General features: G+C 40.3%; 1 protein-coding gene across 1 annotated transcript in view; it reads right to left on the bottom strand.

The window, feature by feature from the left end:
- Positions 1-625: 625 nt before the first annotated feature.
- Positions 626-19,378, bottom strand: part of tmem47 (transmembrane protein 47) — a 46,161-nt gene continuing 27,408 nt past the window's right edge. Inside the window, exon 3 of the mRNA XM_060832997.1 lies at positions 626-1,893. Within this exon, the coding sequence (XP_060688980.1) occupies positions 1,715-1,893 (179 nt within the window). The 3' untranslated portion in view covers positions 626-1,714. The remainder of the gene's footprint in view (positions 1,894-19,378) is intronic.

Here is a 19,378-nt window from a genome sequence, read left to right as displayed (position 1 = left end):
ATTCTCTTTGGATCAGTTGTTCAGTTTAAATCTGAAATTGATTGAGAAAAAGAAAACAAAGATGTTACTGAATATGAGGTAAAAGTGGGTAAGTGAAACCAGGCACAGATCAGGCATGCTCTCAGTGAATGGCTTAGCAGCCTCACTGGGCTTCCTGTTCCTATAAATCTAAATTGGTGAAATGGCTTTGCAAACTGTCACTCTCACTTAGAACAAATATCAATGGTAATATTTTACCAGTTGCTGATTGCAATAAACTGTGAGGCAGCTTTACTTCCAGTGATAGGAGCATAATTATATTACATTACAAAAGGTATGACAGCATCCACAGTTGTTATTGCTTGGAGCACATTTATTGGTTATTTCATGTGTTCTGTTTGTTGAAGTTAGTGCATTTACCAAGGGAATGCTTATTGCTGATAGTATCAATTTTGTAACTCACAGCTGAAGGAAATACTGGTGGGAGTTTAAACATTCAGTATATTCTGTTTTTACACAGATAAGAATAGTTTGAAAATAAATTATACAACCAAAGCTGTAAAATTTCAGATGTAATTATGAGAAGAAAATAATAATAAGATGACAAATTAAGTATGTAGGCCTTTTATTCTGCACAGTTTTATTGATTCATAGTATTGATGCCATATTTTACAGCTGAAACAAAAAAAATCTTTACTTTCCCAAAATAGTCTTTTTATAATAAGTAAACATATTTATGGATCTATATTATTCTGAGATGGAAAAAATACAGAGAAAGAAAGAGGTAACAAATAGCTGGAAATATGATATTTATCTTGGACTTAAGTCAAAATAAGTATTTTTAGGCACAGTTACAAGATTTAGGAACTTGTGTGCAGAGGTCCATATAAAAATACAGTAGTTGCTCAAATAAATTAGAATGCTTAGAATAGTATACAAGTTTTTTTTCTGACATTTCACCTCACCAAAACAATCATCTGGGTTTTTGAATCAAGAGGCTTCTAAGAGTTGCTGTTGCTGTTTTTTTTTAAATCTTTAAAGATATTTTGCAAAATTCATTCGTAGGCATAAGAAAATGATAGAGAAAATGTTGTAATTTTAATTTGACAATACAAATGGAACTTCAGCAATTGGACTGTTATTCCAAGCACACTGTAATAATTATAAACAGGAATAATATGTCTACTTTGCATTAGGACACAGAAGTTGACAGAAAATGTTGATGAATAATGGTAAATGGATACAAGCATGCATTTTGTCTTAAGTTACCACAGAGCAATCAGCAGATGATACTTTATCTGAACCAAATCCAACAATGAAACGTAAGTTCCCAGCTTCAATACTTAGGGTAAGTAATACTTCAATATCATACTTAGGGTAAGTTCTTTTTCTGCAGACAGATTGATATGAACATCTTGCAGTTGTGGTTTTTGTTTAATATTCTTCAATATAAGCCAAAGTCTTCAGTGATTCCTCTTAGATAATGAGACGTCACCAGAAGTCTGCATTCCAGCTCTCCATATGTAAAACTGCCAATGTACAAAGATTTCAGCTATAACTTTTTCCAGATTTTTTAAAAAAAATCTGATGCAGGAGTTAAAGCAATTATCTTCACTGCAGTCAAAGTGGATAATGCATTGATAGCAGGTTAAATACCACACTTCAACTGAAAGAACAGCAAGTAAGCATAATTGGTGAGCTCTACTTTAAGTATGTTGGTAGAAACAGTTCTACTCTAGTAGTAGTCATCATAGTTCTTTGGGTTTAAGCAGTAAAGCACTGCTCCCCCAAATGAGAAGATCGTAGCTCCCCAGGCAATGCCGTATCCCCAGTTGAATTCATGATATGTTCGCATGGTGGCTGTTTCCACAAATTTGATCGGATACAAAATGAGTCCACAGACCTGGAGAACAACTGTAAATAAATACATGCAATTAAAACAATAGCCATCTGTCTTTTGGCCACAAATATGAAGAATGCAATATTTTGATACTGTCGACCCTCTTGTCTCTACTCTGTGTTCAACTTCATACATTTTATTTATAACATTCATCAGCAAAATAGAGAAATATTTCAGTGTTGTTATTTCAATACTGTACAGTGCATTACACATTGTTGTAATCCTTCACTCAGAGGCTAAAAATTAATCTTAAAGTCTGTAATATCATTATCATTACAGTAATTTGTCAAAACATATTCAAGGCATTATTTCAAGTGCCATCTGGTCTTTGTCCCACTTGTATTTATTCTATTAAATATGACAGTTGGGTTGAGATCACAAAATACATTAAATACACTCCAAATTCCATTGTTATTATTTCAAATTTTCAGAGAGTTGCTAAATGTAATATTAGCCCAATTTCTCCGCCCTTACCCACTCATTCCAAGGTAGGTTCACATTTAAGCTTAGAAATTTACAAAGCATGTTAAGTGTCATTGTTTAAGCATTTTCAGACTTTTCAGATAATTTTCATAATCTGATTTCTCTGTATATATTATATGACCACCATCCTAGTCTTTCATAAGAGCTGTGCATCAGGTGGACAATATCATCAAGCCAAATAGTGTTTTTTTTTTGGTAATAATTTTCACCAGGGCCCATGTATGTTTCATGCATTCATGTAGATGGGATCTCCCCTATTTCTGTTCTCAATCTGCCTCTAATTTTCTCCAATCCTAAAAGACTCTGGGGACATCTGCATTCCTCCCATTTAGGCCTTTTGAACAACATTGATATAAGCATGCCATTACCTTCAATTGATAATGCCCTGTGTTTTGGAATTTCTTCTCACTTTCTTCCATTAAGATGCCCAATACAATATTCCTATCATGTGCTTGATATCTCCTTTTATAGCCTGGCATCAAATTTTATGAGGGAACTTTCCTGAGAAACACTTTGAGAGACTTGGCTGTGTTAGAGCTCCATGTTGTTGAAAGTGTTGATTTAAGCTGAGATATATTGCTTCAGCATGATCATATTGAATGGTTGCATAGGCTCGAAGGGCCAAATGGCCTGCTCCTGCATGTATTTTCAATGTTTTTACATTTCTAATGATTGTCAATCTGGATGGTGAACCTGACAGGCTGCAAAACCACAGGATGGCATCTTTCTGAATCCAAGCTGACTGTCAATCAGCAACTAAATGTGCAAAAACAGATAAGAGATACCAAACGTGGAAAGCCATATGAAACTGGACTGCTCCTTAAATCAACAATGTCAAAGCTGGTTGTGATGCTGACTGATGTCCTGTCTGAGAAGGTTAAATCACAACAAACAAGTTTTTCAACTATGAGTTTTTGAGTCCATGGTACCCAGAGGATTGCATAATAAACCTATTGTCCACAGCTGTATATATGCCACGTCTGGAACTGATAAGAGAAATTATACCTTGTGGGGCAATTGAGTCTTCTTTAAGTGCCGCATTTTTAAAATATATGTTGTCATGAATACAAATGTACCTTTGTCCTGAAAATGAACCATTTTATTTTTACTATACATATTGCAGACATCACCAGAAAATATAACCATAGATAAGCCAAACAGTGAACTGCAAACATGCCACCAACTAAATTCCATCACAGCGAGATAGGACTTTGAATTTAGAAATCAACTTTGTACCTAATTTTGTACACTGCAAGAAGTTAGTTCCTAACTAGCGATAATTAAAGGTGCATCATTCACAAAATTTACAGATCACTCAATCATAGATTGAGTATTGCTAATAAGGAAGCCGTTCAGCCAATGATATCCTTGCCAGCATGTTACAAGAGCAACTCACTTAATCTGACTCCCCAGCCTGTATCCCTCGCCCTGCAAATGTTCTGTCTTCAGACAACTGTCCAATTCTCCTTCAAAAACCCACAATTAAATTTTCCTCCACCACATGTTCAGACAGTGCATTCCACATCTTAAACTCATGCAGTATCCAGTCAATTTTTCTATAATGTGATGGTTGCATTCTTGTGCTTAAAATGTTGGCGATGTAATCACATTACAGCCAACATACGTTGTAAAAGTTTACAATTTAGAAACAGCATCCTCAATTCATCAGTCATGTCACAGCGAATTTGCATTGACGAAATGCACACTATAGCAGAATGACTTGGACATGATTTGCTTGTTATGTTGTTTGCGTTTTATTTCCAATCACCTTAAGTCGCTACTGTTTGTTTCTAGATCTTACTGCCAACAAGAGCAGTTTCTCCCTATCTACTCTTCCAACTCCACACAATTTTGAAGGACTCCATCAAATTTCCTCATAATCTTCTCTTCTTCAAAGATAACATCTGCTGTTTGATTATGTCCATATAACTGAAGTTTGTTATTTGTGGAATCATCCTCATAAATCTTTTCTGAACTCTCTCTAATGCCTTCACATCCTTTATAAAGTGTATTACCCAGCATTATGCATATCACCTCCAGCTGAAGTAAAACCAGTTCCTTATATAGGTTTGTCATAGATTTATTGCATTTGTCCTATATTGTGTAATGTTAAGGTGCATGAATTACACATGTTTTCATATCATTTATTTTGGATTTTAGAATTTTGACCTAGTGGTATATGGGTTTAAGTTTGAAGGAGTTCAATGATTAACTTTTAGGCATTTCTGTAGCCATGGTGGTTAATCTTTCTTTAAGTAGTCTGAGAAAGAATGTGCTGGCAGGCTAACGGGAATTTGTTTAAACTGAGAGATTTTTACAAATGAAGAAAATAACCAGTTGTGCATTTGAAGGTCAAGGATTGAATTTTTCATTTCTTTTTTGATGAGAGGAAATACTGATGGCTTAGGGGAAAAAGAACTTTGTTGTATCAGTTTATAGAGATCTTGGCTGAAGTTGGACCTATAAAACAGTTGCTTCTGCGAAAAGGTGGTGGTTTAGGATCATTACGACCGTTATGTGAAGAGTTTAGTTTGAATGTTGCAGACCAGAAGTGGTTGGTAAAAACTCTAAAGGAACAGTGTGAAACTGAGAAAATCTGAGCTCACTTTTATGATAAATCAAGGAAGAGGCTATCAAATGCTCAAGACTAGGAAGCGAAACCACATGCTCAGTCAAACCTGATGTGGAGTAGTGAGGGGAATTCTCTCTGGTGTAAATACTACAAAAGAGTGGCTTGGGATTAATGGAATTGCATTTCACTATGTATTTCTAACTCTTTAAATTTGTGTTATCATAAACAATTTGGTTCATTCTATTTTATCTTCATTTCTTCTGTGAAATAAACTTCAGTTTTATCACTAAAGCCAGATCTACAGCATTGAATATGCGTGTTTCAGTAGAAGACCAACACATTAAACAAAAAATAATCTATTGAGCCAGGTATCAGTTTGGGATATGGTTTTCCAGTAATAACATCAGCCAGGACCATAACAATAGCCTATTCTTAAAACCAGTGATCTCCTATACTTTATTAATCACTTTCTTAAACTGTCTTGTTACCTTCAAATAATTTGTGCATATTATCATTTGCCCAGTTCCCTGCGCTCCAGCACTCCCGTGTACTTGTGCCCTCTGTTTCATATCACCTCTCCTCATTCCTACTACAAAACTAATTTATTTGCATTTCTGGATGAAGTACAGTTTGCCTATTGTAGTCTCATTATACCGTCCTGTCTACATCCTCTTGAAGTTTTATTAAGATCTTGCAGTTCAGAATATTTCAAAATTTTATGTCATCCACAAATGTCAAAATTGCACATTTACACCTCAGTCTAAGACATCTTTATCTTTAAGTGATTGCATGTATTTTCCTCATGAGTACATTCCAATCCATGTACTCATATGTCTTTTCTTTCCCTCCTTGCAGGATCACAGGAAACCGGGGAGTTCCAAGAGATTAAAGCCCCTGCCGGTCACAGAACTCACAATTACATACAGCCTGAGCCCTGTTGCTTGGAACTTCCCCCCTTTCAATGAAAGTGTTTTGTCAAGTGAGGCTCAAGGCATCCAGTCCTTCCACTATTTATGCAACACAGCTCACGAGCACACTTCGAGGGGAATTTCACAGAGAGGAGAAGTAGAGATCCTTGCGATTGCCCTGACCTTATGGCTTTCATTCCTTACACACCATATCGAAGGCCTACCTGTGCACTTCCCTGAGGGCATTATGGGTCAACCTACAGCAAGTGGCCTGCAGCAGTTCAATAAGGTAGCTCAGTAGCATCTTCTCAACGGCAGCTAGAGATGTGCAGTAAATGCTGGCCAGCTAGTGCTTCTCACATCCCATGAGTGAATTTTAAAAAAGCATCCTAGCAGTTGAAGTGACATAGTTGATAAAGCCCCTTACGTACCTCTACTAAAACCATAAAGGCAAAACCAGATGCAAATGTAGGAAAAACGGTTAAAACTTTGAAATTGAGGGACGGTATGTCTGAGACTGTACTATTCCTTCTCTGAGTTGACTACATCTCTCTAAGGTGCAGTGTTTATAACATGGTCGGCTAGGTGGACCTCACAGAATATGAGTTCCCTGAATGAGTTGTTAACCTGCTCCAATCAGGGAGTCTTGGCTGACAGATATAAGCAAGAGTGTCAGAGGTTCTGTTCACTCTGACAGCAGGCACTGAAGGAGCTGGATTAGTGTCAAGGACTCTTCACATGTAAATAAAGGATGACTTCATGATGGGATACCAGTTTTGGTGGAGCTATTTCATGTACCTTACCTAAAAGTTACTTAACTGCCTCTCTGGAGTTTCAGTAAGCTTTTAAATGTGCAGAACATTATAAGTAATACAGACTATAGCTGTCTAGTGCAGCTACTTGAGTGGATGTGGCTGCTGATGTCAGTTTTCCAGCATTCTATATATCACCACACCAATCACATTTCCAAATATCTTCTCATTAGACAACATGCGTGCTGTCGGTTTCAGCTGTCTTAACCCCAACTTCAACCTCTGTCCTTAAATCCCACACTCCTGAGGATTAAAACGGAGTCCTGCTTTTCTTCAGCCTACTATTTTCACCAATGAATTGACTTGCTTCTAAGTTGACATTCATACTGACCTCTAATTCAACAGCAGACATATGGTTGTGGCATGGCAAAACTGCTACATTTAAAGGAGACAGCTCGTGCTTATCAGGCTCCTCCTGTTTTTATTTACTGAAGCAGCACCGAATTTGTTGGGTGTAAGTTCACAGACAAGAAGAATCTTTCAGTTACTCAATGGTGCAATATATTAGTAATCGGACATTTTTCCTAACCTATCATTATGGCTTTATAATTTGACTTTTTTTTTCTGGAATCAGTTCACAAAAGTATTCTTGAAAGAATATTTCCAATAAGCAAATTATAAAGCTATTTCCTTGTTTTCGCCGATATAAAAATCACAACAGATATTCAGAATTTCCAGGGAAGAGAGTATTATAATATATGCTATAAGACTAATGATCCAGAGAATTCCTGGACTGATGGGCTAGAGGCATGAGTTCAGATCACACCATGGTAGCTGGGGAAATTTAAAATTAATTAAAAGATGTGAAGTATAAAGCTAACAGTAACAGTAACAGGCAACAGTAACCATGAAAAGACCAGATTGTTGTAAAACCCCACTTGCCTCACTGATAGCCTTTGCAGAAGAAAATGTGTCATCCTTCCCTAATCTAATCTAAATGTAACTCAGAAATGTGGCTGACACTTAACTGTCCCCGAATATCTTTAACAAGCCAGTTATACAAGCATAGGAAGTCAAATAAAAACAAAACAATGTGGAATCACTCAAAATTACCCAACAAAGGCACAACTGACCCTAACAACACTGCAAAGCTCACTTCACCAATACCTGGTGACCTTTTGTCAAAATTGGGAGAGGTGTCCTATAGATTAGTCAAGCAACCAAATCATACCCTGCAGATAATGTCCCACATATCTCCATCACCATCTCTATGAATATCCTCATCTCAAAAGATGGTGGAGACCAGCACTCCATTAAAGACTGAAGCATTTACATTTCTCTTCAGTTAGAAACAGTCATACCCCGGCTAAGCTATTCCAATATAAATATAACACTGACATCCACTTAACATTGTGGAAAGTTGCCCAACTATGTCTTGTTTACAAAAGGGAGGACAAACTCAAACAAGCCAATTACTGCCCCATTAGTTACTCTCATTCATTAGCATCCATCACAAAGGATGTCATCCACAATGCTATCAGTGGCATTTATTCAGCAATGACCTGTTCACTGAAGCACAGTTTCTGTTCCATCAAGACTACTTGGCTCCCAACCTCATTACAGAGAAGTTCCAATGTGTTATTAAGGAGTCCCAGTAAAACTGAAGTCAATGGTAATCAAAGTAAAAGTCTCCACTGGTTGGAGTGATACCCTGCATAATAAAAGATGGTTGTGAATGTTGAAGGACAATTACCTCAAGCCCCAAGTCATAGTTGCACCAGTTTGTCAGGACTGTATCCTAGGCACAAAGCTATAGAACAGGTTCAATTACTTTTTCTTCATCATAAGGTCAGAAGTGGCGATGTTTGCTGATCATTGCATAGTGTTAAGAGCCATTTATATCTTCACAGATAATGAACCAGTTGTTGCTCATATGCAATGATAAAGTAACACAATTCAAGTTTGGATTAAGTAGGAATTTTTGGATTGCATAGGTATCAGATATTGACTGTCTTTAATTGGGAGAATTTTAACAACTCTGCTTAACATTCAACTCAATTCCCATTTCTGACTCCTCTCCTATCAACATCCCAAAGGTTTCCTTGAACATAGATTTAATGCATTGCCTACCCACGATTGACAAGGCACAAATCGGGAATGAGATGGAATATTCTTCATTTGATTGGATGAGTGCAGCTCCAATAACCTTTAAAAAGCTAAACCCAGTGATACAGAATGAACACTGAAATAGATCTATGACAGGATGGTGTGGGGCTTGGAGGAGAATTTGCAGCTAATGGCATTCCCATGTATCTGCAACTGCCTTTGTCCTTCTTGTCCACATCTCATGAATGAATTAAAAAAAAACTTTCTTGGACAAAGCAATCGGCATAACTGCCACCTTATTTTTGATATTCACTACCTCCACCATTGCTGCACTGTGGCAGCAGTATACATCGCATATATCATGCACCAAAGCAACTTGATGAGCCTCATTTGACAGCTCCTTACAGCTCCACTATCCGGAAGTATAAAAGCTACAGGCAAATGACATTATCACCCCGAGCAATCTCCCCTCCAAATTATATACCATCCCAACTTAGAATATTTTGTTGATCTTTCACTGTCCCTCGCTAACGACTTTGCAATTGTAACTACATCAACAGACTACATAGTTCAAGATGGCGACTCACCACCATCTCAACAGCAATTAAATGCCAGTGTTGTCAACAATGCCTCATCCCATGAAACAAAACAAAATTAAAAATATGGATCAAGATATTGGATTGCTGCAAATGTTTAATACTTTAAAGATAATTATATCTTAATGCCAAATTTTATTGATCATGAAATTCTCCAAAACAACCTGACTGAGAATATAATATTCAGCATGGAGAAGGAAAGAGGTTTGCAAGCTTTGTGTATCTGAAACAATATTTTGCCTTCCTATGAAAGTAAAAATTATATACAAATGTATATAAAACTATGTTGACATTTGGAAAGTGTCATGGAGTCATAGAGATGTCCAGCACAGAAACAGACTCTTCCGACAACTCATCTATGCTGACCAGATATCCTAAACTGATCTAGTCCCATTTGCCAGCATTTGGCCCCTTTATCCTTCCATACCTTCCTATTCATCTAACCATCTAGATGCCTTTTAAATGTTATAATTGTACCCACTTCCACCACATCCTCTGGCAGCTTGTTCCATATGGTCACCACCCTCCGCATGAAAAAAATTGCTTTTTAGGTCCCTTTTAAATTATCTCACTCTCACCCGCTAAATTTGGACTCCCATACTCTGTGAAAAAGACATTAGCTATTCGTCCTATCCATGCCCTTCACGATTTTATAATGGTCATGGTCATCCCTCAGCCTCTATCGTTCCAGGGAAAAAAGCCCCAGACAATTCAGTCTCTCCCTGTAACTCAAACCTCCCAATCCCAGCAACCTCACTGCAAATCTTTTCTGAACCCTTATGTTTAACAACATCTTTCCTATAGCAAGGAGACCAGAATTGCACAGTATTCTAAAAGTGGCTTCATCAATGTCCTATACAACAGCAACATGACATCCTAACTCCTACTCGGACCAATGAAGGCAAGCGTACCAAATACCTTCTTCACCACCCGGTCTATTTGTGACTACACTTTCAAGGACCAATGCACCTGCACCTCTTAAGTCTCCGTTCCACAGAGCCCTACTCTGATTTACCTGAATGCAATGCCTCACATTATCTAAATTAAACCCCATCTACCACTCCTCAGTCCATCAGCTCATCTGATCAAGATCCCATTGTACTCTGAGATAACCTTCTTCACCATCTACTAAACGGCACGGTGGCACAGTGGTTAGCACTGCTACCTCACAGCGCCAGGGACCTGGGTTCAATTCCCGACTCAGGCGACTGACTGTGTGGAGTTTGCACGTTCTCCCTGTGTCTGCGTGGGTTTCCTCCGGGTGCTCCGGTTTCCTCCCACAGTCCAAAGATGTGCGGGTCAGGTAAATTGGCCGTGCTAAATTGCCCGTAGTGTTAGGTAAGGGGTATATGTAGGGGTATGGGTGGGTTGTCGGGTCGGTGTGGACTTGTTGGGCCGAAGGGCCTGTTTCCACACTGTAAGTAATCTAATCTAAACCATCAATTTTGGTGTCATCTGTAAACTAACAAGCCATACTTCTTTTATATCAATGATCTGGATGTGAATATATGATGAAAAGCAGTGGACCCAGAGCCAATCCTTGCGGTACATCGCTGGTCACTGGCCTCCAGTCTGAAGAACAACCCTCAACCATCAGCTTCTGTCTCCTACCTTCAAGCCAATTTTGCATCCAATTGGCTAGCTCTGCTCAATTCTAATCTTGCTAACCAGTGTACCATGCAGAATCTTATTGAAAACCTTACTGAAGAACATATAGACAACAGCTACTGCTCTGCCCCCATCAATCCTCTTTGTCATCTCATTAAAAACCTCCATCAAGCCAGTGGGACCTGATTTCCCACACACAAAGGTGTGCTGACTCTCCCTAATCAGTCCTTGCCTTTCCAAATACATGTAAATCCTGTCCCTCAGGATTCCCTCCAATCACTTACCCACTACCAATACCAGGCTGACTGGGTTATTGTTCCCTGGCATTTCTCTACCACGTTTCTGAAACAACTCCACCACATTTGCGACACTCCAGTCTTCTGGCACCTCACCAGTGGCTGTAAATGATACGAATATCTCAGCATGGGGCCCTGCAATCTCGTTCCTGGCTTCCCACAAGATTCTGGGATATACTTGATCAGGTCCTGAGGATTTAATTATCTTAATGTACTCCTCTTCTATAATATGGACACCTTTTAAGACATCACTATTTATTTCCTTAAGTTCCCTATTTTCCATGTTCTACAGCGCAAATTTAACACACTCACATATTGGTGCCAGCTTGCCTTTAATACTCAAATACAATTCAACATTTTAAATCATTCAGTTAAGAGCCTTGGACCTAGGAAATATTAAGTCTGCTTTCTCTTTACAGATGATTTCAGACCTGCTGAGCTTTTCCAGATATTCCTGTTTTTGTCCCAGCTTCCGGAAGTTGATTCTTTCCAAAAAAAAAATTCATGGGATGCAAATGCTGCTATCCGGACCAGGATTTATAGCGCATCCCGATTTACTCTAGAGGCAAGCCACTGTGCTATTAGAGAATTCCAGAATTTTGACCTAACAACAGAGAAGGAATACAATTCCAAACTGGGATAGTGAGCAGCCTGGGGGGAATTACAGGTGATGGTTATATTCTCTTGTGGCCATTGCCTGCATTTGTGTGGCATGAAGGTCACTTGCCAATTCTCAGCCCAAACCTTCTCTTGCTGTAAATGGCCCTGAAATGTTTCAGTACCCAAGAAGAAACAAATGGTGCTGGACAACCATCAGTGAACATCGCCCCTAGGCCCAAACTTGGAGGAAAGATCATTGATCAAGTCGCTGAAGATGGATCTGGATAGTTATACAAGAAAGTAGCAACAGAGACAGAGTAAATTAAAGGCAATTCCTTAACAAGGAAGGGAAGCAGCTTGGGTTGTTAATGCTGCTTGGAATTACTCCTGGATATTTCATCAGGTGACCATATTTCCCTATTCGAAGCTGAAAATGTGTTGCTGGTTAAAGCACAGCAGGTTAGGCAGCATCTCAGGAATAGGGAATTCGACGTTTCGAGCATAAGCCCTTCATCAGGAATGAGAGAGAGTAGCCAAGCAGGCTAAGATAAAAGGTAGGGAGGAGGGACTTGGGGAAGGGGCGATGGAGGTAGGATAGGTGGAAGGCAGAGGAGATGACCTGGGGGGTGCAGTGAGAGAGAGACTCACTGAAATCCTTGTAGAGGGAGGAAGAGCCTCCCTGCTTGGCTACTCTCTCTCATTCCTGATGAAGGGCTTATGCTCGAAACGTCGAATTCCCTATTCCTGAGATGCTGCCTAACCTGCTGTGCTTTAACCAGCAACACATTTTCAGCTGTGATCTCCAGCATCTGCAGACCTCATTTTTTACTCGAAGATTTTAACCTACTGCGAATCCTCTTGCAAGGATGCCTTCCTTGAAGAAGCTCTCTTCCTCCCTCTACAAGGATTTCAGTGAGTCTCTCTCTCACTGCACCCCCCAGGTCATCTCCTCTGCCTTCCACCTATCCCACCTCCATCGCCCCTCCCCCAAGTCCCTCCTCCCTACCTTTTATCTTAGCCTGCTTGGCTACTCTCTCTCATTCTGATGAAGGGCTTATGCTCGAAACGTCGAGTTCCCTATTCCTGAGATGCTGCCTAACCTGCTGTGCTTTAACCAGCAACACATTTTCAGCTGTGACCTCCAGCATCTGCATTTTTTACTCGAAGATATTTCCCTATTCGTCATTCACCCTTCTCCCCCACTTCTCCAAAACATTTACGGTTAATAAATGCAAACATTCAAGTGCAATTAAATTAAAGACACAGATCTGAGTGTTTTTATGATTTTCATTTTGATTGTTAAATAAGTGTGCAGGAGATTCATCTTTAATTCCTGACATTTCTGCGGCAATCAAGAAGGTTGTCAATCTTAGGAGCAGTTGGTAGTTTGAGATTTACTTATGAATCAATGCTCCAGGCTAGACTAACCTGGAGAATTTCAAACAACTTTTTAGGAGCCAAACGTTAGGTGAAAGAAACTAATCAAATAGGAGTCTGCAGATTATTACACGGGTCACGCACTGGGGAAACTGCAAAAAAATCTGATTAGGCATATAAATTTGTGACTGGAGATGTGGCAATTAATTCATTCAATGACCATAAACCTGTTCAGAATTATAGATAAGAACTCATACAAACTTCGGAGAAAGTCAAACTTTATTCACAACTTCCACAAAGTATCTTCAAATCAAAGAAATAAATTGAAAAGTAGAGGAAATGAAAGCAAAATACATTTGAAAAAGCAAGTGGTCAAGGTTCCAAATGGAGTCAGACAAGTTTCCTTCCATCTTCACCCAAAATCACAAGTGCACAGTGGAAATGAAAATGACTGCCACAATACCCAGGAGAGAGCAGAATAAATGTTTCAGTCTCTGATGGAATTGGTCTAGTTTCATATGAAAGTGAAGCCCTGAGAAGGACAACATAACGAAACAGACCTTCACATAATGAAAGCCATGGATGAGCACAAAATGCTGTATGTGAGTCTTAAGGACAGACTTTCCACTTTGGCTAAAGATCCTGGCCCAAGAACTGTTGACCACATTATTCATCTTTATAAACTAATTTTACCAATTGCTGTGAAGTGCAAGTGATCGTTTGCAGCTTGGAAATTTTACCCGAGTTGCCAAAGTAACAAAGCTACACAGTCCCATAGCCCTCATCCTGTACAGGTGCTGCTTCCTTGACACCTTGGCCAAAAAACTTCCACACCATTATCCTGAAAGCAACACTGTCTTTCTTGGATACAGTTGGGTTCGGGAGTGGGAGGAGACATCCTTCCAGGTGTGGCAGCAATAATCTCTGATTGGATGTGCACCTTGAGCAAGAGAGCTCTGTATCAGGGCGACAATGTGCAACATCCATAGAGAATCAAGCCACCGGCTTCCATCTGAGGTGTTTCCATGGCCTGGTGCTTGGAGTATACTGTTCAAATGTTATTTGTGAATGTATTGCAAATGCTGGGGAGCTGCTTTGTTGCTGGTATTGCCCACATAGGCTCATTGGATATCCTAATGGATCCAGGCACAAAAGCTGTGGTTGTCTGTCTCTGCTAAGCACCGGGAGCTGAAGTGACAGGATGCAGATCTATGTGCCTATCTATCAGGCAGTGTGGATTTTGGACCTGGCTCTCCAGAGCAGCTGCTGGCCTGTTCATTGAGGTAGCTCAATGCTCTCAAGCCAGAGGCAGTAGAGTACAAAAAGCAGTGATGGAATTGTGCAAACGTTTAGTCTGTTTCCACAATGCCTCTGACAAATGCATCTGCTGCTACTGAGTCCGATTGTGCATTTGTATGAAGTCACTAATGGCCAACACTATGAGATAATCTCCAATGGGGCTGCATAGATTCCTGAACTCTGGCAGTCTGAGTACCAATGACATGAGCTATTTCTCCCTCAGCCAATTGTAGAGAGGTGGCAGTGATTTGTTCACCAGCATGTGCTCCCATTCTAATCTAGCTAGGATACCCACCGAGGTATCAGAATCTGAGTTGGAGGATGCAGTAGGCAGTCCTGCCAGTGCATCCTTTGAGTGATCTGTGGCTGCTTCCTCAGAGACAGAGGGGGAGATGTCTTGTGAGAATTGTCTTAAGGGTGGGAACTGTACAGATGCCACTGGCACCTGCAAGAGAAAGACAGAGAACAAGTTAACTAGGGTAGAAGTTCAGGCTTTGTTAAGAGTGCATTCCCAGTTGCAGTAAGGAGGAATCAGCAGCACAATAATTCTTACTTGATTGCCAGGAAATGAACATAAGAACCAGGAGTAGGCCATCTGGCCAGACAAAGCTGCTCTGCCATTCAGTAAGATCATGGCTGATTGTTTTCATTCCTGAGATGCTGCCTGGCCGGCTGTGCTTTGACCAGGAATTCTCTATTCCTGAGATGCTGCCTGGCCTGCTGTGCTTTGACCAGGAATTCTCTATTCCTGAGATGCTGCCTGGCCTGCTGTGCTTTGACCAGCAACACATTTGCAGCTGTGATTGTTTTCGAACCCTCAGTTCCACTTACCCACCCATTCACCATAACCATTAAGTCCTTCATTGTTCAAAAACTTACAACATTCAACGAGATAGTCTCAATTGCTTCATTGGGCACAGAATTGCAGATTCTCAATCCTCTGGGTGAAGTTCTTCCTCAACTCAGTTCAAAATCTGCACCCCCTTATGTTGAGGCTATACCATCTAGTTCTAGTTTCACTATTACCATGAATGGTCACAGTCCTCTCTCATACGAAGATAAGGATGTTTTCGTTCGATAGAGTGAGGAGATAATGATTGAGCCCTACAATTTAACCTGGCTCTTTTAACCCTGTTATAGGAATGAGACAGAAGGAAGAGATTGTGTGTGTGATGGAAGAGATTTGTGCATCTGTTAGTGCTGGTGTAGGTTGGGAAAGGTGGTCAGGTATCATGAATGAGTAAGTAGGCAGTGCCCAGGCCATACAAGGTTAGAAAGCTGACGTGGATCAAAGCAAGTGAGAGCAGTTGCTGCATTGTTCAGAGGGGTGTGAGTGTAAGGCAGTACAGAGAAGATGGCAGCACCTTACTATCACAGGAAGGTCAGTGTACTACTTGCATCATTAACAGTGTGAAGTAACACCCTGTAAAGTGCCACTGACCTGGGTGGTAACTTCACCGCAGGCTAGCAGGATATCCACTGGCAGTCCCAAGGAGGAAGAATGGCATCATAACGTCTACCTCCAGGCCCCTGTCAGAGAGGGGTAAGCAACTACCTTAGTCTGCCGTTTCCAGGGCAACTCTTGAGAAACAGGAACTGCTCAGGGCAGCTCTGGCACCTCAGACCTGACCTGGCCTGAACTGCATTTTAAAGAATGATGCTGGCACCAACAATCCCAGGAGGTGCCAACTGGATCAACTACTTCTGCCACTGGCAAATGGAAGATAGGGCACCACAGCGCCTTGACATTTAATTGTCTTATGATCACTGAATATCCCCACTATCAACATCCTTGGGCTTACCATTAGTTGGACTCATCATGTGAACAGTATCTACAAGAACAAGTCAGAAGCTAGGAATACTGAAACTGAATACTGACTCCCCAAAACTTGCCCATCATCCTCAAGACACAAGTCAGGAGTGTGCCTTTTGCCTGGAATGGTGCACATCTAACAACACAAGCAACTTGACACCATCCAAGACAAAGCAACCCACTTGATTGGCATGACTTCCTCAAGCACCCATTCCCTCCACCACTAGCACTCAATAGCAGCAGTGTGTACTACCTAAAAGATGCACTGCAGAAACTCACCAAAGATCCTCAGACAGCACCTTTCAAACCCCTCTAAAAGGGCATGGGCTGCAGATAGATGGGAACATCATCACCGTCAAGTTGCCCTCCAAGTCACTCACCATTCTGACATGAAAATATATCACCATTCTTTCACTGTCACTGCATCAAATTCCTTGAATTTCCTCCCTAATGCCATTGTAGGGAAACCCACAGACGGTGGACTGTAACAGTTCAAGAATTCAGCTCACCACCACCTTCCAAGGGCAATTAGAGACTGGCAATAAATGCTGAACAGCCAGCGACACCCACATTTTACAAATGAATGAAAAGAAAAGCAACGTGAAGCATTACAAATAAGACAAGGTGCAGAGAATATTGCGTAGGGACACTGGGGTGATTCAGGTAAGCCCTGACCAGGTGAAGGAGTCCAGGTGGAGAGGCACCATTGTCAATATGTGGATAGATATTGCCAAGGGGAGAGGGGGTTGGCCAGCCTCTGTGGCAATCAGTCACTCCAGAGTGGCGTGAGGACTGCAGATGCTGGAGGTCAGAGTCAAGATTAGAGTGGTGCTGGAAAAGCACAGCAGGTCAGGCAGATTCCTGATGAAGGGCTCCTGTCTAAAACATCGATTTTCCTGCTCCTCAGATGCTGTCTGACCTGCTGTGCTTTTCCAGCACCACTCTAATCTAGTCACTCCAGAGTCACAGGTCCTCCATCCATAGGTAAAATGTACAGAAAGGGACAAAGAAACCCTCAAATCGACTACATACAGGACTTGGGTGGGTCCATGATTAATCGTCCATTTGCTGGAGTTCCTGCCATGGTAAAAATGGCTTGGCAACAGAAGCCATCCAACATCTTAATGCACCATTTTGCCAGAATTCTTACATCTCAGTCTGTGGCAGAAGGCCCAGTGAAAACAAGCTCTTAATTAAAACATGCTTTCAGAAGTATGCTCTTTTACCTTTAAGATATCGTAGAAGAAACTGGAAGGTCCAGTTTAAGGCATTTTGGCTCAAAATTGTGAAATCCATGCTGATCTGATGAAACGTGCTATCTGCAATGTGGTGACCAATACAAGATTTTTCCCACAGTCTTTAACGAACCACTGCTGACAAATTACCAAGCAACTGGCTTTTTTGTGAATCAGCATGATGCTTTGTAGTGCAGTAGTTTGTCACATTTGTCGGCTTATGTGAACTGCTATCATTAACAACTATATCCGACTTGCCACTGATTTGTGCTGGGGCAAAATGTAGATACTGTTCCCTGCTTCAGCAATGTTCTTTTATTACTAATGCATATAATCACTTGGTCTAAAAAGGAACAAACTAAATAACAATTTGTATTTCTACTTTTAACATAGTAAAAAAAGTTCTATGAAGTGATAAAGAAATTTGACATCGAGCCATATTGGACAGATGACCAAAATCTTGGTCAAAGAGATAATGTCTTAAATGAGGAAAGAGTGGAATAGAAGTGGCAAGGTTTAAAGCATTCTAAAGATTACGGGTTTCTTAGCTGAAGGATTTCCAGCCATAGTAGTCTGACAAAAATTTGGGGTACACAAGGCCAGCATTGAAGGAGTACATACCTTGGAGGGTAGTACTTTTGGAAAAGATAACAGGTATTATAGGCATGGTCAGAATAGGATTTGAAAATAGAGACAGGAAGTATTAAATTGAGCCTTCACTTAACAGGTAATCAACATACCTCATTGAATACAAGGGTGATGGGTGAAAGGGATTTGGTGCAAGATAAGACTCCAGTAGCAATATTTTGTATGACTTCAACTTTACCTAAGGTAGCACATGAGATACTAGCTCAGCGTAGAAGTAATAATGGCAAGGAGGTACATTTCAGCACCAAATGATTGAGACAGGGTTGGGGCTTTGAAACTTCTTGGAGGTTTAAATACACAGCCTTTGTGATGGTACAACAATGCTCAGAAGAAACTCGCCACACCACAACATTCAATCTGGACAGTGCGCTTTCAAAGTCATTCCAGTGTTACATTTCCAAGATGACACCATTCTCAGATTGGATGAAACAGCTATTTATCTTTACAGCCACTATTCACAACCTTCCCTTTAAGAATACCTATGGAAATTGGAATCATTCATTCAAAAACTACAGAATTGTGAAAAAATATTCCCTGTTCAGTTAGTTATTTACCATCAGAAATGCCTGTAAAAGGAATTTCCACAAGAAGGCTGCTTTTCAGTCTGAGATGGAAGTTTCGACTGGGCTTGAAGTTTGGCAGATTTCCAGGTAATATGAATAAGTACTACTGATGGGTAATGGGACATGTGGTCAATAAAAAGATTAACAAAAAAATCAAATCAGTCCTGCAGAATTATGTGCAGGCACACAAATCAGAATCACAGAACTGCTACAAGTACAGAAGAACACCCTTCAACCTGGTGTGCTACTATCAGCTCTCTGAATATATAATTCCGGTCTTCCCTCACAACCCTACACATTGTTCGTTGTCAAATAATAGTCTGATTCCAAAAACAGAAATTGCTGGAGAAACTCAGCTGGTCTGGCAGCATCTGTGGGAAGAAAGCAGAGTTAACGTTTTGAATTCAGTACTCTACAAGGAGTGGGAGTGCAGAGGTCAGTGGATCGGTTGAGATGGAACCCAGAGAGACAGAGATATGGAAGGGGGTAGGTAAACCCAGAGGTTATGGGCAGCAGGCCAGGACAATAAGGGATTAAGAAGAGTTAAGAGTGAGAAAATGGGTGAATGTTGTTGAATCTAAATCATATAATGTGTTATTGGGTCACGGAGTATGTGAGAATGGGTGATTGTGTTAAAAGTGAC

Source organism: Hemiscyllium ocellatum, chromosome 12, assembly GCF_020745735.1.
Source record: "Hemiscyllium ocellatum isolate sHemOce1 chromosome 12, sHemOce1.pat.X.cur, whole genome shotgun sequence".
Classification (NCBI taxonomy): Eukaryota; Metazoa; Chordata; class Chondrichthyes; order Orectolobiformes; family Hemiscylliidae; genus Hemiscyllium; species Hemiscyllium ocellatum.
The sequence above is the reverse complement of the archived record's forward strand: the minus strand, read 5'-3'. Positions and strand labels throughout refer to the sequence as shown.